At 38.2% G+C, this 27740-nt stretch overlaps 1 protein-coding gene across 3 annotated transcripts in view; it reads right to left on the reverse strand.

The window, feature by feature from the left end:
* The window catches only part of ehhadh (enoyl-CoA, hydratase/3-hydroxyacyl CoA dehydrogenase), a 185173-nt gene that overhangs the window by 135043 nt on the left and 22390 nt on the right, over positions 1–27740 (reverse strand). For 2 of the 3 annotated variants that reach the window (XM_051931375.1, XM_028807544.2), the window contains exon 5: positions 26235–26339. In XM_051931375.1, coding sequence (XP_051787335.1) covers positions 26235–26339 — 105 coding nt within the window. Of the gene's footprint in view, positions 1–26229; positions 26340–27740 lie in introns of all 3 variants that reach the window. The other variant, XM_051931374.1, reaches the window with a different exon arrangement.

Below are 27740 nucleotides of genomic sequence, written 5' to 3' on the forward strand. Positions count from 1 at the left end.
CTGTATAAAAATGTGGACATTAATGTGAATATACAAATGAGGTCACAATCCATTTAAACTGCAATATTACAAACAACATGTTACATAGGTACTACTATATTAATGCATAAAATAGCAATAATCTTTCATTTATGAAACTCTTATGTCGGAGCAAGCGTCATATATGACTGGTTTGGGTTTGCTGCTATTTACAGCTTTGCCTAGGGCAACAAAAAAACTAGAGCTGGCCCTGGGTTCAACTGTCCATGAAGTTTATTTAAAAAAAAAAAAAAAAGCTTGGAAGAAGTACAGTAACCCTTAACCAGATGTTTGAAAAAAAAATACTTTATATATTTTATATGTATAGATTGTATATTGTCATTTGTGTATGCACAATGCTGTACCAATATTGTCCTTGTTTTTTTTCAACAATATGGATCGGAGCTTCTGCAAAAAAAGCCCTCTGAAGTAGATAGATTATTAGAAAACATGTTGATATTCTTCACTGTGGATATAAAAGTACTACTCTCTACCATGTGCAACAACACTGAAGATGTACTTAAAGTCTAATGCACAAAAGAAGACAAAAGGCAAAGATTTTACTCATGCTTACAGTACAAAACATTACATTCATCTTAAAGTTTGTAGATTTCTTCTGCACTGACAAATTCAGGTCTGACTAGTTACACTCCCTTAGCTGTGACCGTTTAGGCTCATTCAGTGATTACAGTGCTATCAAAATATGCTCTGAAACATGTAGAAGGCTATATTTTCGAGCACCCAGGTATTGGGTTCAAAGTTTAATTCAATTCAATCCAATTCAGTTTATTCTTGTATTGTACTCTTCACTGAGTGCAGGTACAAAGCGCTGATGGAAGAATGTGCTGCCAAGTAAAACTAACAAGGCCAACAACTGCACAAGAAAACACAACAACAAAACATGCAATCCAAAATGTTACAAAGGCATCATTAATAAACAAATAAATAAATTAAATAATTTATATAAACTTTGTTTTTGAACTGGGGACAAAAAAAAACACAGGAAGCAAGATAACTGGAAGAATGATTTAGAAATTAGTCTGGGTCAAGCCACCAGATCGCAGGCAGCAATGTGTTATCAACACAGCACAAAGTGATCAAGATGGCCACTTTTCCATACCCAGCCCTTTGTATTCACTGAAAAATCTAACAACCAAACTCAGTTTTCCATGGGAGAGGAGACAAATTTGTAGGGTCTAATATTGCTTGATACTGTTCAGTGTTTCAAAGGATGCAGGCAATTTGTATGCTTGTATCATGACAAGTATTCCACTTATAAGCTACGTGCTCCCCAAGATCTGCTTCAGTTTCATAATAATGTTTGCTGATTATTTTAAACACTCACTCACTGTGATGTTTCTTTTAAATGCAACAGGATACAACAAAGTGCCTCCAGGCATTTAACTTCCAACTCATGTGGTATTCCATGAAGCCCTTTCATATTCCAGGCACATTTTAGACAAGCAACATCTACTACCAGTGGCGTGGGATGTATTTTCTTTATCCTCTAGCTATATAAGGCACAAATGCTTTAATTAATTTGTACAAGTTCATTTTCAAGTTTTAATTAATTTGCACAAGTTCGTGATTACACCAGCTGCCTTAGAGGTCTTAGCGCCTTTTAACATACTGGTGACTGTAAACTAGTAAGAGGGTTTAATATAATGTTTTAGAAAGTATAGCTATTGTGATGTTAAAGGTATTAGAATGTATGCAGTAGGTGTTTTGAGTTGGAATAAAATACGAGTCAAACTCACTGCACGAATTACTGATAAAATATAAGCAAAAATTGCAAATTGCATGGAATATATTAATTTACTTTATATCTCCCAGGTTTAGTCCACTAATTGACTGCTAGCCTCCTAGTGTGTATATCTGAAGGTGCAGACTGAAATCTAAAATATAAAGCTGAATGTGTGTTTATCCCATATGTAAATCCACACCATTGAACCTATCTCCTCCAAATTTTTCAAACAATCCTCATGTGTATGGGAAAAGACCTTAGACTATGTTTAATTTTTTTAAAGTATTCCCAAGGAACTTTATTTATAGTGACCACACCTGCACTTTATTAGAGAATTGCTCCAAGGGGCATTTTTGGGGCTTCACATAGGTTTACAAAGTTGCTACCCAACATTTAAGCCAAACGTTTTCCCCTATAGGAATTTACATACTGACTGCATCTGCATTATATTACAACCTCCTGGTGTTGAGTATCCCAGCTAGTGTGTTATAAAACTCAACATGCTCAACAGTGAAAAACTACCAACTCTGCACCACATTTGACAAATTTCTGTATGTGACACAAATTATGCCAGTGATACACTGTGATCTCACATTATTAATAATGTGGTGAATGTGTAACCAGGGAAGTAAATGCAAATATAAACAGTACAATGCCTGTGATTAACATTCTATGGTCTCCTTGAATGCTTTCTATATAAACAGTGACAAAAAGATGCACCAAGAGAAAAAATTCTAACTAGTTTGTAATTCTTGCCTGTTTTCATGTCTGAACAGCTTACATTTCTTTATTTAAATGGTTTGTTATTGGCTGCAATTGGAGAGACAGAATTGTGTGCTTCAGCCAAAGCCAATGGAAATTATTACATTTGAATGCATGTTTATTTACATTTGAATTTTCATTCACATTTGAAGAATATTTAAATTATTATTTTCTTTGTAGAGTTTATAAATTCCCTCTGTATTTTGTACATTTATTCTTTGTCTGCATGGGAGTACCTCCAGTTACTCTCATTTTCTTTCCAACCCTGTCACCCTGTCCAGAATTGCTGCCAAGATAGGCTCTGTACATTGGCTCCAGCCTTACCCAAAATCCTACAATAAATTAAGCAGGTTTGAGCATGTTACCTTATATGATACAATGTAACTTTTTACTAACCTAATGTCTACCTTTTGCAAATGCAGATAATAAGTCATTTATAATCATTTATCTCTCTTGTATTAATCAACAATTAATTAATAACATTCTTCACATAATAGGATCTGCAAATAATTCTTAGCTTTCCCTTATGACATTTTTGAAATCTTAATTATAAGACTTTTATCCCTCTGTATATTTCCCTCTATACCCACTCTTAAAAGGCTCTTATTAAACAATTAATTTTTCTCCCTGAGATCAGATTAGAATACAATGCAGAGATACACTCCTAGAAGTACTCTTGACTTCTCTCAATTTACTTGCCCGTTATCCACATTATACAGTATGTAACTTTTGTAAATTTAGTATTATTCCTCATTGACCTTTTCACATTTCTAACAAAATGCTTCTAACAATTATGTTTATACTTCTGCAACTAAAACGATTTCTAAAATGATCAATCATGTAAAGCTGAAGAGTGTATCAAATTAAAAACTATGCAGGATCATAAATCATATGACTAGTTATTTGTGTTTTACAAAGTGTCAATAGTTTCAACATATTTTTGTTTAACTGTTTGAACAGAATGCTAGTTTTTTCATACTAATATACTCTTACAGTCATGTCCATAAGTATTTGGACATTGACACAATTTTCATAATTTTGGCTCTGTATGCCACCACAATGAATTTTAAATAAAGCAACCATTATGTGATTGAAGTGTAGACTTTCAGCTTTAATTTAAGGAGTTTACTAAAAAATATTGTATAAGCTGTTTAGGAATGACAGTCATTTTTATACCTGGTCCCCCTATTTTCAGCAGTTCAAAAGTATTTGGACATTTGACTGACAAGCCATTCCACAGCCAGGTGGAAGCAGGTCCCACATCATTTCATTAACTATTAAGCATGTAAAGGTCTAGAATTGATTCCAAGTTTTTAATTTGCATTTGGAAGCTGTCATCATGAACTCTCAATATGAGGTCCAAACAGCTACCCATGCAAATAAAAACAGTCCATTATTAGGCAGAGAAAACAAAACAACCCCTTTAGAGAGATAGCAGAAACACGATGAGATAGACCTATCATTGTCAAAGTCAAGAGAAGACTTCATGAAAGTAAAGACAGAGGGTTTACCACAAAGTGCAAACCACTGGTAAATTTCAAGCATAGGAAGGGCAGATTAGACTTTGCCAGAAAACATTTTTTTAAAAGCCTGTCTAGATCTGCACTAACTTTCTTTGGAAAAAGGAAACTAAGATCAATATATACCAGAATGTTGGAAAGAGAGGAATATGGAGAAGAAAAGGAGTGGCTCATGATCTGATGAAAACCACATCATCTGTGAAAATTATGGAGGCAGTGTTATTACATGGGCATGAGTGACTACCAATGGACTTCTCCTAGTGTTTAATGATGACATGACTACTGGCAGAAGTAGTGGGATGAATTCTGACATGTATAGGGCTATACTATCTGCTCAGATTTAGCCAAATGCTACAAAACTGATAGGATGATGCTTCACAGTACAGATGGACAATGAGCCAAAACATACTGTATTACAAAAGCAAACCAAGTGTTTTTCAAGGTAAAGAAGTGGAATATTTTTCAATGGCCAAGGCAATCAAATGACCTCATCGCAATTGGACATTCATTACACTTGCTGAAGACAAAGCTGATGGCAGAAAGTCCAACGAACAAGCAGCACCTGAAGACAGCTGTAGTAAAGGTCTGGCAAAGAATCAGTATGGTGGAAACCCAACCCAGTAGGCCATGGGTTTCAGACCTCAGGCAGTTATTGACTGCAAAGAATTTTCAATCAAATACTAAAAAAAGATTCCTATATCCATGATTTCTAGTTGTCCAAATACTTTTGGGCTCCTAAAAATGGGGGGACCATGTATAAAAATGTCTGCCTTTTCTAAACAGCTCATACAATAATTTTGTTAAACCTGTTGAATTAAAGCTGAAAGTCTGTATGCATACAAATCCATTATGGTGGCAAAATTATGAAAATTGTGTCACTGTCTAAATACTTATGTACCTGATTGTATGTATAAAGGGAATAACTGAAGTAAAACTCCCTTACAGCATGTGCAACACCAAGAATGAGAAAAGCAGTAGACAAGAGCATTTGAGTTTTAAACCAATGACAGTTCTTTAAAGAGAAAGTAACAACATGAAGAACATGGACTTGCTTTGAGTGTTCTATTATAAAAATTAAATGTTGTGAGGCATAAGTTTCATGCACAAGCTGGAAAGTGTCAGGAGAATATGGCAGGTTAATGTAATAAATAACAATGAAATATTGTACTTTGGAATAATTCAATCAAAAGAAATGCGCACTTCCAGCAGTAGAAAACATTAATGCACCCCAGCTTAATTGCCCACTCAGCTGATTATAATGTGCACCAAGGTCAGCAAAATAGACAAGGGTTAGTAAATTATTAAGAAGTAACTTAAAGGGCCTAGTTATACATAAAGATGGGAAACTTGTTCCAGTCACCTTAACTATAGAGACGACACATTATTCCAAGTTCAATGTAACTCCCAGGGGTTCTTAGAAGAAAGATTATTGATGCAAGTTTATCTAGAAGGGTTTGTAAAGCTATTTCCATGGAACAGAAAATCAACCATTTCATAATATTTGAACATTAGGAACATTTTTGATGAGAACAGGCCATTCAGCTTAACAAACCTGCCAATTCTATACAGATCAAATTGAGTTTTGAAGGTCCCTCAACTCCATGTTCTTCATAACTTATACCTTGCAGTACTGAAATCAGCCTAGTTGGTCTTTTTTGGACTTTTTCTTTTTTGTGATCAAATAATGCTTTTTGTACACTGTGTTGATGTAGATAGAGATGAGTCCACAAAGAGTCCTACATCCTTCTCATAATGTGTACCATGTGTACCTTCACGTTTCAGACCTCCCATTGCGTATTCAATCTAACATTTTTACTTCGTACGTATAATACATTACATTTAAATTTCATCTGCCACAAATCTGCTCAAGCCCATATTCCACTATAATGATTCAACTGATTCTAGATTATCTGTCATTCCACCTAGTTTGGTAGCATCTGCAAACTTACAGTAACCAGCTTGTTATTTATACTTAGGTCATTTATATGTATTAAAAAGACCATCAGCCCCAGCACTGATTCCTGAGGGATATCTCTTTAAATATCACCTAATTCTGATAGGGCTCTTTGCACCATAACTCTTTGCTTCCTGTGTTTGAGAAAATTTCGCCCCCATCGGCATACAGCTCCCTGAATTCACACTTCTTTCACTTTGAAGTCTAGCCTCTCAAATAGGACCTTATTAAAAGCTTTCAAAAAAATCAGTGAAAGGTCTGGTTGGCGGACTCTAGTGGGAAGATTAAGGTAAACAATATCATATGCACCTCCCCAATCATATTCTTTTGTTGCTTCCTCATAGAATACCATCATACTAGTAAAATGTGATAAACCCATCTGACTGCAAATAGGATTGATAATCTACAAATGGAGAAAATTCAAACTAACTTGCAATATCGAATGAGTAGCTCTTCTTATCTAATTTAGCTCATACATTAACCCAATAATGCTCTAAGTGTTGTGAACAAAATGTGTGGAATAAATCATCCTTGTTCAGTTTTAAATTTTGTATTTGTGAATGGCAGAGATTTGTGTTACATCCCCACATCAAATTTAAAGAGAGAGAAAAATTATTGAATACTTTGCCTGCCAACACTCCCGCCACTACGTCCCAGCCACTTTTCATCTCTGGATTTCACTTTCACCAAACAATAAATCTTTTAATTCTTGCGAATACACCTCTTCATTGGGAAGAAACACAAACTTTATCTGATGGCAACACAAATTAGACGATCTAAAAATCTCTGACTTAAAGTTTAAATCCGAACAATATATTCTATCTCTTTTCGCTCTTCTGTTATTTCACCGAGTAATAATTTCCGTTTGTTTGCGCTAATGTGATCTTTACTATTAGTTTTTTGAGACTTTCAAATTTTAGTACTTTCATTATCTCTAACCTGCTCTGCATGTGTATCGCACCAACATTTTTGAATTCTTTATGACATTCTACTTTGTCATCTACTCTTTGTCTTTTATTTCAGGGCCCCGGGCGTGATTACATCTCTTGGCACAAAGTCTTGTCTTGCGGGACATGAAAGTATCTCTCTGAAAAAGTAATGTCTTGTCCCAAGCTAAAAAGTCTCGTCTCGTCCCAGGATTTTTTTTTACTATAATAGAGAGATATAGTTAATGCATTTCTGTGTGGATAGATACATAATCAAAAATACTCCCAAATCAGAAAGATAGAATAAACACTTAAATGAGATTACAGGCATTTCTTCCAAGGAGGGAAATACAAAGTATTGACACAAGGCAGGCACTTGGGTTTTCTACCATTGGAAACTATATTTTTTGTTGAATATATAATATGAATGTTAAAATTTCAGAGTTATTAGTTCATCTTTTCTCACAGTATACTATTTAATGTAACCAGCATTCATCCATCCATCCATCCATCCATTATCCAACCCACTGAATCCGAACACAGGGTCACGGGGGTCTGCTGGAGTCAATCCCAGCCAACACAGGGCGCAAGGCAGAAAACAAACCCCGGGCAGGGCGCAAGCCCACCGCAGTAACCAGCATTCTCCTGAGAAAAAAATCACATTGTACATACAATGAAAAAGAACATATAAAATAACTACCAAGTAAATAACTGATTCATTATCATAAATTATATCAGTAACTTTAATAACTTTTATAATTTCTTGTTATAAAGAATTAAAATGATTAGGATTTTCATTTCTTAACCAGTGTCTAGAGTTGACTCCAATGCTAATGCAGAACTGAAGCTCATCCTTTAATGAACGGCTTTTATTTCCTGATAGCTGAGGAGGAATCCTCTTAACATTCCATTCGTTACAAAATGAACATAATAAAAATGACTTGCTCTGCTATGTTACTGTTACAAATCAAACTTCTAAAGAATGTTAGACCTGAAACCTAAAATACAGATTTGATTAAGATAACCCAAGCTTTAGATGTTCCTGGTATCAGTCTTCTTTAAGCACTCTGGTCCTGTAAATAATAGAGAACTTTACTGCAGTGCTAACTCATTCTGATTATTTTTTTTTACTGATTTATTAAGCTGTTTAAGTGAAATGAGAAGTGAATCAAAATGACACTTTCTATTGGCTAACTGAGTACAAGCAGATTACAATAACCAAGCTTCCAAGGCATCTTAGCCCTACACCTTGATTACACATACTCAGTCAATAAAAAATATGATTTTGTTTCACTTATCCATCCATTATCCAACCCGCTATATCCTAACTACAGGGTCACGGGGGTCTGCTGGAGCCAATCCCAGCCAACAAAAGGTGCAAGGCAGGAAACAAACCCCAGGCAGGGTGCCAGCCCACCGCAGGGCTCACACACACACACACACACACACACACACACACACACTAGGGACAATTTAGAATCACCAATGCACCTAAATGCATTGAATGAACTCGAAAACGGTGTAGTGATAATGATATACGAAGGGGATGGAAGCAGACCTGATGAGTAAGCAGCAGGAACGTGATTTCTGAAAGAAGAACTGAGGCTCATAAAGTTTTTAATCAAAGGCTTCTGTCAATGATTTTAACCTTTATTTTATTGTTAGATATTTATTTATTAAATATTTAAACCTCAACCCTGAACACTGTTTTTTTATTCTAGATTATTTATTGATGTATTTATTACCTTAATTATTTGAAGAAACTACACTACACTATTTGGATACTGTTTGGATTGTTAAATAAAAGCACTTAGCATTTTACACCAGCCCTTGATGAATGTCTGTTTGTGTCCTCTTTTCCCAGTCCATCTCAGCTATACATCTATTGATGTCCCTGGTTCAAGGAGGTAATGTCAGCTGCAGCCAACCTGACCATCACAGGGTGTACAGGCAAACATAAAAAAGCAATCTGCAGCAAAGTTCAGTTTTCGTAATGTAGTCAGCGCATTTGACTGCACTCATACTGCAATAAAGGAACCTAGTGAGAATGAAGTTGCGTTTGTTAACTGTAAGCAGTTACATTAGCCTACACGTCATCTGTGATGGCCTTGGTCAACCCATGATTCATTTATTTTAAGGCAAAGTAGTGTCGGCAGACAACTTCCTGATGGTGCTGAACATGATGGCTGGGCGAAATTTTAGTTTTTCAGATGGCCTATACTATTCATTGTAACAGCAATCATGCCATTACATGTGCCAGGTGATAGCAACTATCTGCTCAGATGCTAGCTCCTTTATCTCCAGAGGAGTGGTGCTACAATGCTCTGCATACTTAGATGTGAAGCGCACCATAGGGATCCTCAAATGCTGGTGGTGCTATCCAGATGCGTCAGGTGGGAGGTTGCTCTGTCAGCCAATGAAGGTCTGCAGCATCGTGACAGCATATGTATACTGTCCACATATGGTTATTGCAGGGTGGTGACCAGGTAGGGTTTAAGGCACGTTTACATTGTGAAGACTGGGGGACGCCACTGAGCCACAAAGCCCCAAACACATTACAAAAAACAAGCCCCAGCTTCAAATAAAAGGGTGGATTTACAGTAATCCCTCCTCCATCGCGGGGGTTGCGTTCCAGAGCCACCCGCGAAATAAGAAAATCCGCGAAGTAGAAACCATATGTTTATATGTTTATTTCTATATTGTCATGCTTGGGTCACAGATTTGCGCAGAAACACAGGAGGTTGTAGAGAGACAGGAACGTTATTCAAACACTGCAAACAAACATTTGTCTCTTTTTCAAAAGTTTAAACTGTGCTCCATGACAAGACAGAGATGACAGTTCTGTCTCACAATCAAAAGAATGCAAACATATCTTCCTCTTCAAAGGAGTGCGTGTCAGGAGCACAGAATGTCACATAGATAGAGAAAACAATCTCTAGCAAACAAATCAATAGGGCTGTTTGGCTTTTAAGTATGCGAAGCACCGCGGCACAAAGCTGTTGAAGGCGGCAGCTCACACCCCCTCCGTCAGGAGCAGAGAGACAGAGAGAGAGAGAGAGACAGAGTTTGTTTTTCAGTCAAAAATCAATACGTGCCCTTCAAGCTTTTAAGTATGCGAAGCATCGTGCAGCATGTCGTTTCAGGAAGCAGCTGCACAAAAGATAGCAACGTGAAGATAATCTTTCAGCATTTTTAGACGAGCGTCCGTATCGTCTAGGTGTGCGAACAGCCCCCCCGCTCAATCCCCATACGTCAGGATCACAGATAGTCAGCGCAACAGAGAGAGAAAAGTAAGCAATCTAGCTTCTCAGCCATCTGCCAATAGCGTCCCTTGTATGAAATCAACTGGGCAAACCAACTGAGGAAGCATGTACCAGAAATTAAAAGACCCATTGTCCGCAGAAATCCGCAAACCAGCAAAAAATCCGCGATATATATTTAAATATGCTTACATATAAAATCCGCGATGGAGTGAAGCTGCGAAAGGCGAAGCGCGATATAGCGAGGGATCACTGTATTACAAAATAACCTTTGTAAAACAATTCAACAGTTGGTGTCTTATTGTCTCTCTCTCTCTGCACTGCTACACCTACAAGGCGAGTGCTGCCTGTCTCCCCTCCAGGCTCCAAGTTTCCTGGACAAGTCAGTTTTGTCTCTATTATGGAGGACCCGGGAATACTGCCAGCACCAGGTCTTCGCCTGTTGGAAGCACTTCCGGGCCATATGGAATCCCAAATAGTAGGGTGTGTAACTCCCTGCTGCACCCCCTAGTGGCACCCATGGATCCCAGCAGGGCTGTGCTACCAGACTACAATTCCCAGCATTCCCTGTGGGTGTCCGAATGGGTACCGATTTTCTGGGCTACTGCCATTTACCGTACTGGTGGAGACAATAAGCAGGAATTATTTCTGTCCCGGGCGGCATGGTGGCACAGTGGTAGCGCTGCTGCCTCGCAGTTAGGAGACCCAGGTTTGCTTCCCCAGTCCTCCCTGCATGGAGTTTGCATGTTCTCTCTGTGTCTGCGTGGGTTTCCTCCAGGGGCTCCGGTTTCCTCCCACAGTCCAAAGATATACAGGTTAGGTGGATTGGCAATCCTAAATTAACCCTAGTGTGTGCTTGGTGTGTGTGTGTGTGTGTGTGCCCTGCGGTGGGCTGGCTCCCTGCCCGGGGTTTGTTTCCTGCCTGTGTTGGCTGGGATTGGCTCCAGCAGACCCCCGTGACCCTGTAGTTAGGATATAGCAGGTTGGATAATGGATGGATGGATGGATATTGCTGTCTCCTGTCCTTCCATGTTATGGGCTTCCCGTCCTGGTAAGTAAGCCAAACCAACTCCTGCTGGGACGCTGGTTTCAGTATGCTGTCCTTCACAACGTACACGCATATACAAGAAGATTGTAATTTATAAAGTGTAAAATGCATACAAATGTGTGTATGCCAGGTTTTATAAATCAGATTTTTTTGGTGTATACATTTTCCTGTTTTTTGGGACACATATTTTCATTAATGAATCCATGCAAAGTTTTATAAATGAGACCCATGGCCTCCTAAGACAGACTGTAACTACATGCATAGCTGTATACACAAATACAGACATAAGGAAGTGCATACAATTGATTTACATCATTCCAACAAATATATTAACCTTAATAAGAAGCTAAGTGTCAGTGTGTCTGTGTGTTTGTCTGGTTGCTATGTCTCTGTCCTTCCAAAAGATCGCTCATCATAAACATCTTTAGTAATAAAATGCATTGCATTTGTCACCTCAATAGATGGTGCATTACCAATGTTAACACTGCTTTTACAAATCCTATGTGCTTTTATGAATCCCATACCAAATAACACATACTAGAAATGCATTGCATGGTGCACAGCAAATGATAATGCTGACATCTATGTTGATTACGTAGATTTCAACCTATCTTAGAAAAGTAGCAAAGCTAGTCCAATACATATTGCTACAAGCATTTCTAAATGTTAATTATTCAACAATGTTTACATAAAGAAATCATAAGTGCAAGGAACAGGCTGTTTTTCATACAGAACCCCATTTCTGATAAAAATAAATACTGCCTGATTTCTACAGGCATCAATTAGACTAGCTTGGTTTTACAAGCTCAGGAGAGAAGGATTTCAAAGAGATGAAGTCAGTCAGTCAGTCATTGTCCACTCCGCTATATCCTGACACAGGGTCACAGGGGTCTGCTGGAGCCAATCCCAGCCAACACAGAGCACAAGGCAGGTACAAATCCCAGGCAGGGCGCCAGCCCACCGCAGGGCACACACACGCAAGGGACAATTTTGGATCACCAATGCATCTAACCTGCATGTCTTTGGACTGTGGGAGGAAACCGGAGCACCCAGAGGAAACACACACAGACACGATGAGAACATGCAAACTCCATGCAGGGAGGACCTGGGAAGCGAACCCAGGTATCCTTACTGTGAGTTGGCAGCGTTACCACTGCGCCACTGTGCCGAAGTAGTTCACTAAATATAGTAAAATAAGAACCTTTAGCAGGAAGAAGGAAAGCTGGTCATTTAATTTGCTACATTTATCATTTTCACCCTGCAGCAAGAATATACTAAATAGTTTACCAATAAAACATATGTTCTTAACTGTACCCCACCTAATCATATAGTCCAATAGTCTGCAATCATCTTTGGTATTTTAACCAAGATAAACAAAGCAGGAAGAGTGAAATGAAGAAAATCCTTTAAATATGACCCTTTGGAGTGATATATTAGGGTTTTTATGTAAGTGTTTTCTATACCAAAGTTACTTTTTGCAACTACATTTAGGACACTTAGGTTTTGTGGTGACACTAGGGAGTAAGTGTTTAAATAACAATAATCAGAAACAATGTGGTATAATTTCCAGTACTAGAGACTATGATTTAGGCAATATTGTATATATGTACTTTTCATTCATTCATTCATTAAAAGAACCTGCTTTGTCCAAGGTGATGGGATCCAGGCCCATCTCAGCAGCATTGGATGCAAGGTACGAACTAACCCTTGATTAGGCGCAAATCAGTTGCAGGACATTCGCACAAACACTCCAACAGTTATTCACAAAGGTACAATTTATAGTCACAAATTGACCAATTAAGCAGTTTGTTTACATAACCATTAAATGTGTGGGGGACAAGCATGACAAAAAGAAACAGACTCAAATAATATGCCTCAAAAGATGGGCAAATGTTTTATTTTCACTTACTCTAAGCCTGTACAATGTAAACATACTGCTGTCAAAAAGTGACTTGGGAAAAAAATAAAATAAAAAACTACATTATTCAGCAATTCATAATGCAAAGTTCATAATGAAGGTTCATATCAGATTTCATTTGCTGATTATTTGCATTTAGAAAAACATTCTCTAAATTTTAAATATAATCTACACTAAAGGAATGTGTATACTGGAAACATAGACTGTCTTGTATAGTCTTTAGTGCCATCTAGCGTCTGAAAATTTTAAAAATGCAAAACTGCACACTTCTAGGAAGAGAGAATAAGAGTCCAAATCAAATTCATGTCAAACGAGAGAGCAAATTAAATGTTATTATGTGAACAGCAAAGATGTGTGATAACATAATCTGTAATAAAACTGGGACATGCTTTTTAAAATAAAAAGATGAGCATATAACAGGATCTTGTTCATACTGATGAATAAAATGGGACAACATGAGTAAGTAGCTATATTATTCTCTAAAAAAGCTTGAGGTGGCTATAGGAGCACTATAACCACTGTCAGTACAAATATGAATATTATTATTAGCAGCAGATTTCAGGTATATGCTGAATAAGACATTACACTGCATTGCTCCAAATAGTGAAAATACCCAAACTAGTTAAGGAGTAAAATCACTAGGCCTGGGTAAAAATATTGATTGTCTGATAATTTTTTTTTTTCATTTAAACGATTCAATATAATTTCTTAAAGCCTCAAGATTGATTTTGTGAATCTCTAGCCTGCTCAATCACTACATGCAGATTTTTGCTTATCTTCATTTTTGGTGTCCAATGTTGCTAATTCTACAGAAAATGCACTTTACTACATTGCATAAAATGGTGTGTCCTCCTCATTTGAAATTAGCACCTACGCTTAAATCAGATATGTAGACTTACTACGGATTCAAAGAGTGCATCAGTAAAGAACAACTTGATAAAAGCAAAGCCATATATAAGCTGTGCAACTCAGAAGTTAAGTATTGTTGTAACACAACAAATTTGAGAAATCTTTTATCCCAATGTCATCCATCTCATCTGACATCCAAATGAGCCTAAACAATCTCCACTGGAGACGGCATTTAGCTCCATACTTCCTTTTAATTCGTCTTGCACACAAAAAACAAATAGGATATATAGCAGTTTTTATCTGTAAAGATATGAGACCCTACACCATTGTTGAAAACGGGGGCTTTCGACAAATGATACAGGTTTTGGAACTGCAGTATGCAATACCGACCAGAAAGCAAATCAGTGAAGTTATAGTACCTAGGCTTTAAGAAGATCTTAAGCAAAGCATCGTCATGTCTCTTATGTCACTACATTAGAAATGACTGGGCACCTGTGGCAGATATGTTGCAAACAAGAACGGTGAATGCCAGTCACACTGGAAGCAGACTTGCTGCTGAGATGGTTGGCTGTTGTTCTAAAAACCTTTCTAGCATTTCCAATTCGCCGTTCCATCACGGGACCACATCAATCCCACGTTTGTGTGTTTACAAGTCCAATAAACGTTGCTTCTCTTTAAGCATGTGGCTAGCTGCACTGCTGTGGTGGGAAAAGTCTGCAACGTGCCTCACCCAGCCAAGCAAGAGTAGCTTCAAAAGCTGTACCACATGGATCATATTAGCGGCATTGTCAACAACGATGGCTGGTTCTTTGTCTTTTATGTTCCATTCATCCAACACTGCTGTCAGCATGCATCAGATCGAGATCCTTGTTTTAAAATGCTTCCTTTTTGTCTGAGAAGGATTATTGAGACTTACTAATGTTACTGGTAGATGTTAGCAACTGAAGATACAGGTATTTGTAACCTGTAGAATTACAGAAAGACATGAGCTTCCTGCTATATCTTTAATTTCGACTAATTCAAGATTATTTTAAATGTCCAACAGGGGAATACATTTGGCTAACAGTTTAGTTGAAGGGTGTCTACATGGAGGTTCATAAGACACAAATAGGTTACTGAATAACATATTTATTATTTAAGAGGCAACATTTGATTATTTTATAATAATACTAGGGGGCTTCGCCCCCTGCTCGCTTCGTTCACCAACCCCCGTATTTGGTTTTCCGGATACACACTTTGAAGATTTTTTTTTCTTTGAATTGTTGCTATTTCATTAGTTTCACTTTTATTTCAGAACTTCTGTAAAAACAATATTTGTAATCTTGCGAGTCCCAATATGCTGAATCTTTTTAATGAGGTCGGGATAGGTTTCTCTGGTTGGAATTTCAGCACAGAAAAAACGATCTACATCATCAGCAGTTAATAATTTTTTCTTACAAAGTAAAAAAGTAAGTAGAGTTCTGCATTGGACTCCTGTCTGTAAAGTCGTGCTATTTTACTCTCACAGTTCCAAAAGTACATGGGGTTACCAAGGTGATACCCCAGCTTTTGTCTAGGTTTTTGTACAAGGGCTAGACAGAACATTTTTGACTCCTGGGTTAAATTTAGGTTTTTAAATAAGCAGACAGATAAATATATATACATTAACAAAGTAACCAATAAATGCATGTGCGGTAAACTCCGTTTTTGAAATTCTCAAGATTCTTTATTTGTCACATGCATAGTTATACAGGACAACACGCAGTGAAATGCATCCTGATCCACTTATCAAAAACTGTGCAAAGTTAGAAGAATATCAGTTAGATTAACAAAAAGTCATAGATCGAAAGATAACAGTATAGTAGAACATAATAAGTAAAATTATGTAGAATTAAGTGTTAAGGTGCAATAGTGTAGTAATTATTGTGCAAAACCAAAGTTAGACTGGTGCATAGTTAAATGAGGCAGTTTGTTTGTTTGCACTACTGCGATCTTTACTTTTTTATATTTTCTAATTTTCCTACTTTCATATCCTTTAACTTTCTCCACATGTGTATAGCGCCAACATTTTTTTTTTTTTTTTTAAGCCTTTCTAATTTCCCTGGTTTCATCGTCTCTAACCTGCTCTGCATGTGTTTAGCGTCAACGTTTGTAAACGTCTCTATGAAGTTCTACTTTGTCTTTTACTCACTGTCATTTAATTCTAAGCCGGATTGGACGTGCTTTTTTTTCAATTCCACTTGTTCCGGGCTGATAATTACTTTCCTTATTTTCTGAATTTGCACCTCGATTATTCTTTTTTGCTTTTTTTTCTGTCCAACGCATTTGAGTCTCTTTTCTCCGCGCTTTTCTTTCTTCTTCGTTTAATCGTCGATGTTTCATTTCTAACCTATTCATTTCTACCATAATGACCTTATACACTTATATGCACTGAGAGCCCTGGAGCTGTGTGTGCTGCATGACTGCCTTTACACTACTGATTTATTTTTTTTTTATATTGCTTGTAAGTAGGGTGTGTCTTGCAAGACTCTCGTTCTATGTTCCCATGAGACGCACCGTGGCAGGTCTCTTTCGTCTTGCGGGTCTTTAAATTATCTTCTGAGAAAGATCACATATCGTAGACTATCAGGACAGGGGACAGGATTTCTTTTTATAATAGATAGACTAGGGGGCTTTGCCTCCTTCTCTCTTTGCTTGACCACCCCCTCACCCCCCAAATGGGGCGCGCTATGTGCCAGCCACTTCGTGTCTGTGCCGCTCGCTTTGTGAATGTATGCTAAGGAGATGTGGTCGGATCAGCTGCTGGCTTGCTGCTGCTGCTGCTGAGCTGCGTGTTCTGCTTGTCGTGCTGCACGTCGATCATTTAAAAGCCTGTACAGCTGCTGTCCTTTTGTCTCACTGCCTTGTCTTGCGGGCCATTAAAGTGTCTCCGAGAAAATCACGTATTGTCTCCTTCCAAGATTTTTTTTTATAATAGAGAGATTATTCACAAGATGATATAGAAGTTTTATAAAGTAGATGTCATTGCACTGTATTAAAACAAGCAGCCCCCTGTAATATAGTATGTGCAGACTCTGATGTGGCAATACATATTAGTTAAATTATGGTGAATTTTGAATGAGTGCAGTACTTTGAATTTTTTTTAAAGAGCAATATTTTGTTCCACATCTTGCAGATACTTATGTTAACTGTTCATTAATAATTAAGTGTTGCTTCTTAAGTTTCATTCCATGCTTATGCATATGTAATGACATCCCTATGTAGACACCCTTCAAATAGTTAATCACATTGTATTAATATTCTTTATGCATGGTTAAGTAATCCTAAACAAAAGCCAGGACTTCAAATCAGTGCATGCTAATTCAATCAAGATAAAAATTCATAACAAATCTAATTGGGACATTGTGAATCGAAATCAAATCGAATCGAGACATCACTGCCCTAGAAATAACTATAATGGTACAGGAGATAAATATTCTGCACCTGCTGCCAAGATATGATCCAATTATCTGCAACTCAACATGGGTCAAAGAATTATGAAAAAAATGATTTGATGGAAGAAAAAAAATGGGTTACAGTATTTATAATCCTATTATTTGACATTTGCCTTTGAAACCTTGGTGAAATATCTGCCCAACAGTTTAATGTGCATTTTAAAATAAGAATACAGTATATTGTTTGCTTGGTAAACCTGGGAAAAATGCCTAAATATATTTCATTTCTTATTTCTAGAGAATTGTGTAGGAAGACCTATTACAGCAGAAATCGCAAATTAAAACAAGAAAAAACTGCTCAATTTTATGTTTGACATCATATTAATAACATATACAAGTACAGTATAAATTGTGCACAACACTTACTGCAACTACTGTGTATTCCACATTTTGCATACTGCTAATGAATTTTACTGGATTTCAGAAAGTAAGCATATCATCCCTCACTCTATGTTCCACTAAAGCCTAGATCCATCAAATGTAAGAATTAAAAAGAAGGAGAAAGGCCAATCCAAAAGGTTTTTGAGGCCTTCTTCATTGCCAGGCTTTCTAAGAGAAGTAATTTTCAAATTGTTCATTTCTCCACAGCTCTTATGTTCTACAGTAAAGATGAAATGAACACATGTTCACAGGGAATGTAATGGAAAACCTGACATGCATGATCATTTTTCAACACCCATAATAATATATGCTTTAGTTGTCATCTCAAAAAGAATGAATCCATCCAGCTATTTTTCCAAATTTTCACAAGTTTCATCTACATTTATTAACGACAAGGGGTCAGACTTATAAAAATTGTGTATGTACAAAAAGAGGTTTGGAATATGTATTCACAGCTTTCCACGCAAACATCAGAATTTACAAAAGAAAACTTGATGGGGGACATACATACATTTATGCCAACTCTGACCCATCCATATGCAACATGTCTGAGAAACAAGGAAAGTATGACACCCTTGATTAAGTAAAGAAATGCAGCCAAACCAACTAAATGATGACTCACACATATAATAACTCATGTCGCAGAGCCATCATAAGAACATGCGTTGACATGACAAACATATCACACCTCAAAAGTAATAATTATAATGTACAAGAAGGTCAATGCTACATATTTGCACCAAAGACCTTTTTTGGTTTTTCATTAGTTTATATAGGTTACCCGTTGTCACTGGCTGACAGATCAAGAGTATCTCAGCCAAGCTTCACTCCATCATGCCTGACATGCTGGAAGCCATTAACTGACCAGCAATGCACTAACATTCAGTTTTTGTAAGGTGTGGAAGTACGTACATAAAACAAAACATATTTTTGCCAACTTAAAAAGGAAATTTGGATCAGTGTCCACTTCTGCAACCTTAATTGGTGCACTTTAATAATAATAATAATAATAATAATAATTCATTTTATTTATTTGTAGGCGCCTTTCTAAACACTCAAGGACACCGAACAATAGACAAAACACAGATTAGAAACAAAACTAAAATACAAAAATTAAAATCAGGCAGAGCAATTGTAATCAAAGAGAAAAAGCAGTCTTAAACAAATGAATTTTAAGTTTAGATTTGAAAAGTGAAAATGATTCAATATTTCGAAGCTCAGATGGTAGTGAGTTCCACAGCTGGGGAGCAGAGCAACTGAATGCTCTGCTCCTCATACTGGTAAGACGGACGAAGGGGACAGTCAAGTGGATGGAGGAAGAGGATCTGAGGGTACGGGAGGGAAAATGGCAACATGGAAGATGTCAGACAGACGTGGAGGGGTAAGGTTATGGATAGCCTTAAAAGTTAACAGAAGAATTTTGAATTTAATGCGGAACTTAACTGGAAGCCAATGAAGCTGCTGCAAAATGGGAGTTGTGTACTGGACCCTATTCTCACCACACTTATCAAATCCTGCCTTCATTTGATAATCCCAACTATTATAACAATAATAAATACATCCCTTGACACTGGCTCTGTGCCAGCTACTCTGAAAATTGCTTCTATTACAGCAATGTTAAAAAAATCTGGTCTTGATGCTGACAATCTGAACAATTTTCAATAGAGAACATTCTCACATATGTCTGACGTTGCCCTCCAGTGTTTTAAGTCATATCTGACTGATAGGCAAGAGGTTGGCAACAGCAGGTCCAGCTATGCACCCGTCACACAAGGAGTTCCTCAAGGCTTTGTCCTCGGCCCTCTGCTCTTCTGTATCTACATGCTCCCCCTTGGCCATATTATTCACAGTTCTGGAATGGGTCATTAATTTATGCAGATAACACTCAGATTTATTTCAATGTTAAAAGTTCAAGTTCATCAGTTTTTTCAGTTCACAACAAGCCTCAGTAAAATTAAAACCTGGGTGGAACATAACTATTTAAAATTAAACTGCAGTCTTACTAATTGGTACTAAAGCTCAGCTTAAGAAAATGAAGTTGTTTTCAATTATTTTTTGGTGATGATATCATCAGACCTTCTTTTTCATAAAGGAATCTTGGTGTAATTTTTGGTTCCTCCCTTTCTTATTCTACCAACATAAATCACATTATGAAACTTTCTTAGTTCTGTATCATTTCCCTTATTGGCTCATTACTCACTTGTTCTGATGCTGAGAAAATTACTCATGCTTTTATTACATCCCTCATTAACTGGTGGCAGGTGCCCTTTCTAATTTTTATCAGAATACCAGTTGATTCAAAACTCTGCTGCAAAAGTCCTTACACGAATCAGCAACAGTGAGCACATAATACCCATCCTGCTTTACCTTTACTAGCTCACTAGCTCGCTGGTCTTACAGGATAGAGTATAACATTCTATTTAAAACGTATAAGGCTTTAAATGGATTTGCACCAGACTACATCAGTATTGGAATGTTCCTGTTAGCCAACTAAGTTCCACTTATTCTGGCAATTTCATTGTGAGAGGTTGGACAGTATTCGCAAAGAATGTCTCATTGCAGTACAAACTATACAGTAGAGCACAAGCTCTATATAATACATTTTGTGAGAGATCTCATATAATCTGGCAGGTACCAGCCACGTAATACAGCATGGAATAACTGGCAGCATCTTTTAACATGCACTTTAAGAAACCAGTAGCCAAGCTATTTCTTAATTGGGGCTATCAACTGTACAACAGAGCTTGAAGTGGGTTATATTCCATTTTTCATCTCAGTGTACTAGCAGTAGTAAATTTTTGCTTGCCGGAATCTCCCCCATCTCTAAGCTGTCTGATCTAATGTATGTATATCATAGTTATCATCACTCCAAAGGGGAAGCTAAATCAAGAAATGTCATTAAATATGCATCACATCGGGAGAAGGACCAAGAAGCCAACAAGAAGTACGTTGATCCATACTTTTCTATTTCTTATATTACACAGAATAAATATTTCAATGCACTACTTGTCTTTTTCTGTGGCATACAGGTAAATATATTTGATTCAATATCACACTATACCACACAATATATCAAATATAAGTACAAAATATAATTGCCATTTCTTTTAATAGCAAGTACAGTAAGTCCTTTTTCTTGTCTGTAACAGTCCGTCTGATGTGTGCAGAACTGACTCTGTAACATTACCCACCATACAATGTCTGTTAAAATTGTTCATATTGTGTTCTAAATTAGTATGCAACTCTGTTACCCTTCTCTGACCACAAAATGCACATTGCAACTCCACCTAGTCTTAGTCTTTGTCCGCTGCTGTCCATCACTACAAACTACATGGGGTAAATAAAATCCAACGTCTGTCTGTCTGTCTGTTTGTCTGTCCACTTTTCACAAGAGAACTACTTAACAGATTTATATTGGGTTTTCTTCTATGATTTGCTTGAACATTCCGGTTGAGGGCAGCACGGTGGCACAGTGGTAGCGCTGCTGCCTCACAGTAAGGAGACCTGGGTTCACTTCCCGGGTCCTCCCTGCGTGGAGTTTGCATGGTGTCTGCGTGGGTTTCCTCCAGATGCTCTGGTTTCCTCCCACAGTCCAAAGACATGCAGGTTAGGTGGATTGGTGATTCTAAATTGGCCCTAGTGTGTGCTTGATGTGTGGGTGTGTGTGTGTGTCCTGTGGTGGGCTGGTGCCCTGCTTGGGATTGATTCCTGCCTTGCACCCTGTGTTGGCTGGGATTGGCTCCAGCAGACCCCCGTGACCCTGTGTTCGGATTCAGTGGGTTGGAAAATGGATGGATGGATTCCGGTTGATTTTGCGACTTCTCTCATCTCGCTAAATATCATAGTTCGTTTGCGGTACTGATTTATTTGCTCAACTCCGAGAGAGACGCAGCAGGCCAAGGAAGGGGAGCAGGGCCCTGCTCAATCATGTGCCAGCCTCGGGACATGCACCTTAAGTCTGCTTAGCTGGAGTGCGAGAGAACTACTTAACGGATTTAAATTGGGTTTTTTTCAATTAATTGCTTGAACATTCCAGTTGATTTTGTGACTTCTCTCATCACGCTAAGAATCATAGTTCGCTTGCAGGAGCGATATATTCATGCTAATCAGAGACAGAGGCTGCGGGTCGAGGGGGGGGGGGGGCGTGACATCAGAAGTGGGGAGCTAGGCAGGGCCCTCCTCACTCATGCACCAGCCTCCATTTGAGTCGGTGTACCTGTGCGTTTTGGAGTGTACCTGCCTCCACTTAGCTAGCGATACCTGTTTCTTTATTGATTTTTAAAGTTTGTCCTGTTTCACTACTATCTGGGTGGAGCCGCGGTGACGGCTAGTATTACATATTGGGGAAAGTTCACACAGGGAAGAAAACTTTATAGACATTGCAAAAATGCTAGAGACTTAATTCGTAAATGATCCTTACTAGACAACTTTGGACTTAACATGGTGTGGAACGAGCCCCGGACACAGACAGGCAGACATGTTAAAGTCACCACCACACGTTTATTTACAACCCTATTATTTACAGTTCAAGTGCCACACAACCCACAGACTCCCCCAAAGTCCAGGCCAAACCACACTATGCCTCTCTTCAGGCCGCTTCCTTCTCTTCCCTCTAGACCTCGTCTTTCTCCTCACCCGACTCCAGCCTTGAATGAAGGGAGGCGGCCCCTTTTATAAGCACCCGGATGTGCTCCAGGTGTGCTATGGCAATCTCCCACCGACACGCCCCAATGTGGCGGAAGTGCTGGCTGCATCCCTGGAAGCACTCCGGGTGTCCCTGCTCTTCTTTCCCCCAGCACTTCCTGGTGTGGTGGAAGTGCTGAGGTCCAGGGCTCTCCAGGCATTGGGGCTCCCCCTGGCGGAGACCACGGGCCCCTACAGGGTTGAGCTTCATAGCTCTGTACCTGTGGCCCCCAAAGGAACCAGGGCGGTCGCCCCCTCGTAGTCTGGAGGAGGCACAAGCCCTCCTCCGGTCTTCCTGGGCGTCCCGGCTGGGTACCACCCCCAGCGGCATGCCACAATGGATAGCATATCAACTACAAGAATACTTTATATAAAAGCAAAACTACCAAAATAGTGCTTGCTTTGTTTGAGTAATGGCTCTGTGATTGTACTCAAAGTGTTACAAAGTATGACAAAGTATTAAAGTCCATCATGTACCAACAGTGTTGTGGAGAGGTACTTTTAAAAGTGACTTAGTTACATTACTCATTACTTACAAAAACAGTAACCAAGTACTATAGTTACTTATTATTTAATGTAATGTGTTATAAACAATGGTGTTACTTTTTCTTTGTATGATAAACTGCACAAGTCACTGGACAGCATTTGTTAGTGAAAATAACAATTCAATATAGGAACCTTCATGAAACTGACCAGCAACACAGCCAAACAATCATTTTCTTGTATTTTACATATATGTTTAGTCCTTCATGCACTGTGAAGTAAATAACATCTATCCCCTTTTCCCATTTCCAAACCTCAGCTCCTGAAGATTTCGCAGTATGAACAATAGCTGCTGTGCCACTAGATCACACTGGTTCAACATATCTATTGAAAATAGCTGGATTAAAAGTAAAGAAATATTTTATAGGTTTCTGGATGGTATGCAGCACACTCTTTTCTTATTGGCTATATGACTGTGCCCAAAAGGACTGGGGTATGAGGTTTGCTTCTTGTCTTACACTCTGCTGCTACCATAATCACTAGCTTCCTGTGACCTTAACATGGGCAAATTAAATTTACTTCTCAACACATGCACTATTAAATGTATACCTATAACTTTTTCTCAGTTCTTTTCACTTGACTGCATGCACTGAAACAAACCCATATATTCAGCGAGGCTCACCATTCGATTGCAATGAGTTCTTCCCAAAGGGGTATACTATTGATTCACACACCAAGGTTTAATGCTGCTTGTAACTATCAGTAGCCCCCAGTAACACATATTTAGATGCCCTGTTTCTTGGAGAAAGAAGAATGAAACTCAAGACTGACCTGAAATAAATGGAGTAGTTATATTGAGTAATAAACAATGCCAAATTCTGAAGTATAACAAGGATATAAGATCAATAATCATGAGGACACCACAAAATACAATACATTACACATGTAAACCATCTAATTATTATTTTCTTTTATTTTCCAATCTCTTATAAAGTCCCCACAGAAATCCCAATTAATCCAGCAAAAATAGGGGCTCCAAGAAGCAATATCTAGGAGTATTGAGTTTACCAGCACCTTAAAAGGAATACTCCACAGGAAAACGATACTTTCTTTATATGTTACTTACCCCATATATTATGTACTGTGTGCATTTTTTGCATTTAAATTGAAAATGGGACTCTTGACCAATGAATCAAGGAGAAAGGCAGATGTTCATTTCAAATGCACAGTATTCTGGGAATTACATATTTCCTGTTAACATTCAGAACAGAATTTTCAGTAACTGTTAATAACATTTTAGCAAAAAATGCACTTATTTTGCATGTTTTGACCATGCAAATGCATTAAAAATGTAAAATGTTTTTCTCGGCCACCACTACAAATTACACGGAGTAAGTAATGTAAAAAATATAATTTTTGGGTGGAGCATTCCTTTAAAGTCAGGGTTCCAGACATATTATATTCAGATTATCTCTATGTTCCTCAGAAGCGTGCTTCTATTTTCCTTGTCTTTAATCTGAACAGAGGAAGATTACTTTAGTACAACCAGCAAATAATCAGCTCTGTTCTGGTAGGATACACTGTATGGCGTGAAACATTTTTTCCTCCTGTCTTCTTCTACGGTTCTAACTTCAAAAGAAGGATCCCAAGACGGGACTTCTGTGTAATGGATGCACTCTGATTTCATTTTAAATTTTCGCATTTCACTTATCTGCAGGTGACACATTTTTCATGGTATTTTGGTTAAAAATTCAAGGGTCAGCTTATCTGTGAGTATCTACAGTATCTACAGTACTACACATGTTGTGCTCAACTTTAATTTTCTTCTCTGTCTTTAACTTTGTACTTTCTAATGTTTCAACGTGTATGTACCATGCTTTGAATTTACAAACTGCAGTTGTGAAATACAATACAAATACAATTCCCAATCACAGCTGCAAATCCCATTAAAATACTTTGCAAATTAAAGTAATTTTCACTATTGTACATATCTCTTTTTTTCTTTACATATCTCTTTTCCTCAGTTCTCCAGCCCCATCTACTTCAACTCTGGTAGAACCTTTTGCTCTGCCCCACACACACCATAATAATGTCACTTGGCTTCATAGCTCATACTCCATCTTTCAACTACAGTAATCCCTCCTCCATCGCGGGGGTTGCGTTCCAGAGCCACCCGCGAAATAAGAAAATCCACGAAGTAGAAACCATATGTTTATATGGTTATTTTTATATTGTCATGCTTGGGTCACAGATTTGCGCAGAAACACAGGAGGTTGTAGAGAGACAGGAACGTTATTCAAACATTGCAAACAAACATGTGTCTCTTTTTCAAAAGTTTAAACTGTGCTCCATGACAAGACAGAGATGACAGTTCTGTCTCACAATTAAAAGAATGCAAACATATCTTCCTTTTCAAAGGAGTGCGCGTCAGGAGAGAGAGGGAGAGAACAAAGCAAGCAGTCAAAAATCAATAGGGCTGTTTGGCTTTTAAGTATGCGAAGCACCGCCGGTACAAAGCTGTTGAAGGCGGCAGCTCACACCCCCTCCGTCAGGAGCAGGGAGAGAGAGAGAGAGAGCCAGAGAAAAACAAAGTCAAAAATCAATACGTGCCCTTTGAGCTTTTAAGTATGCGAAGCACTGTGCAGCATGTCGCTTCAGGAAGCAGCTGCACACAGAAGGTAGCAACGTGAAGATAATCTTTCAGCATTTTTAGACGAGCGTCCCTATCGTCTAGGTGTGCGAACAGCCCCCCTGCTCACACCCCCCTACGTCAGCGCAAGAGAGAGAGAGAGAAAGTAAGTTGGGTAGCTTCTCAGCCATCTGCCAATAGCGTCCCTTGTATTAAATCAACTGGGCAAACCAACTGAGGAAGCATGTACCAGAAATTAAAAGACCCATTGTTCGCAGAAACCCGCAAAGCAGCGAAAAATCCGCAATATATATTTAGATATGCTTACATATAAAATCCGCGATGGAGTGAAGCCGCGAAAGGCGAAGCGCGATATAGCGAGGGATCACTGTATATAAAAGCACCATGGACCCACTAGTAGAAATACTATATAAAAAATAGACATTGTGAACATAATGATTCATCTTTTATTTTACCACAGGAAAATAGTACTATAGATGTAAACAAATAAAAAAACTTGTCAATTCAGTACCAAGTGCCATTTGTTGACTAAACAACAAAATAAGTGATTGTACTCTCACCATACCTATGATGTCCCTTGCAAAATCAATTGCCATGTCCAGTGCATTTTTATCTGTGACTTTATCCACAATTCCCAGCTTTAGAGCTTCTGGAGCAGAAATCCGTCTTCCTGAATTTGAAAAAAGAAATGTAGAAATAAAAGTGTCATTGTCATATGTTCCAGTTTCAATTGCACATAATTATACAAAAGTTCAGGGGCAATTGCATATACATGAAAAACACATTCAGGACAACTGCAAGGCAATTTCCAAGTGCTCATTGTAATGTTTTAGTTGAACTGTGATTCAAGTTTATCATTAGCATTAAATAGGAATACACCCCCAGGAACAGAAACTAAAGACACTAAAGATGCAACATCTTTGTACTGAAGGCACCTATGACTTGAACAATAATCGGCTGAATATTTGAGTGTACAGGTAACAAAACAATTGAAAAACCACTGACATGTATGTCAAAAAAGTTTAATCATTCAACTATACAGTACATGCTTGTAGCTGACAAAAAAGTACAACAATGTGAAGGAGGTTGACAATGAAACTGGAGAACAGACAATGATGGTGGCAAAGTAGAATACAGACACAATTATAAACAATGACATCTCTTATATACATTTCTCTTCTGGTTCGTCCTGCTTCCACTTCAAAATCGGTCCCGCCCACACACAGCCGACACGACATTTCTCGATTCCTTTTCGTCCTCTTCCATGTCATGCACTATATTGGCCTGCTGAGCGTAATACATCCAACAAATACTCGAGGTGCTGCCACAACGGTAAAGTAGCTTTACCACCTTTGCAGGAGCCACCTGTGTCTTTACAACAGATTCTTACACAGCAAACATCAGAAGCTAAAAATTATAGTGAACACATTCGAGAATACAACTTTTCTCTAGCGTTTGCTTCCATGGGTGCACAGGTAACTCAACCTCCTGGCCACAGACCATACTATTTTAAAATACACATTTATCACCAAATCTCTCCACTACAGTAATCCCTCCTCCATCGCGGGGGTTGCGTTCCAGAGCCACCCGCGAAATAAGAAAATCCACGAAGTAGAAACCATATGTTTATATGGTTATTTTTATATTGTCATGCTTGGGTCACAGATTTGCGCAGAAACACAGGAGGTTGTAGAGAGACAGGAACGTTATTCAAACACTGCAAACAAACATTTGTCTCTTTTTCAAAAGTTTAAACTGTGCTCCATGACAAGACAGAGATGACAGTTCAGTCTCACAATTAAAAGAATGCAAACATATCTTCCTCTTCAAAGGAGCAAACAAATCAATAGTGCTGTTTGGCTTTTAAGTATGCGAAGCACCACGGCACAAAGCTGTTGAAGGCGGCAGCTCACACCCCCTCCGTCAGGAGCAGAGAGAGAGAGAGAGAGAGAGAGAGAGATAGAGAGAGACAAATAAAAAAATCAATACGTGCCCTTCGTGCTTTTAAGTATGCGAAGCACCGTTCAGCATGTCGTTTCAGGAAGCAGCTGCAGCTGCACAAAAGATAGCA

This window comes from Erpetoichthys calabaricus, chromosome 8, assembly GCF_900747795.2.
Source record: "Erpetoichthys calabaricus chromosome 8, fErpCal1.3, whole genome shotgun sequence".
NCBI classification, from domain to species: domain Eukaryota; kingdom Metazoa; phylum Chordata; class Cladistia; order Polypteriformes; family Polypteridae; genus Erpetoichthys; species Erpetoichthys calabaricus.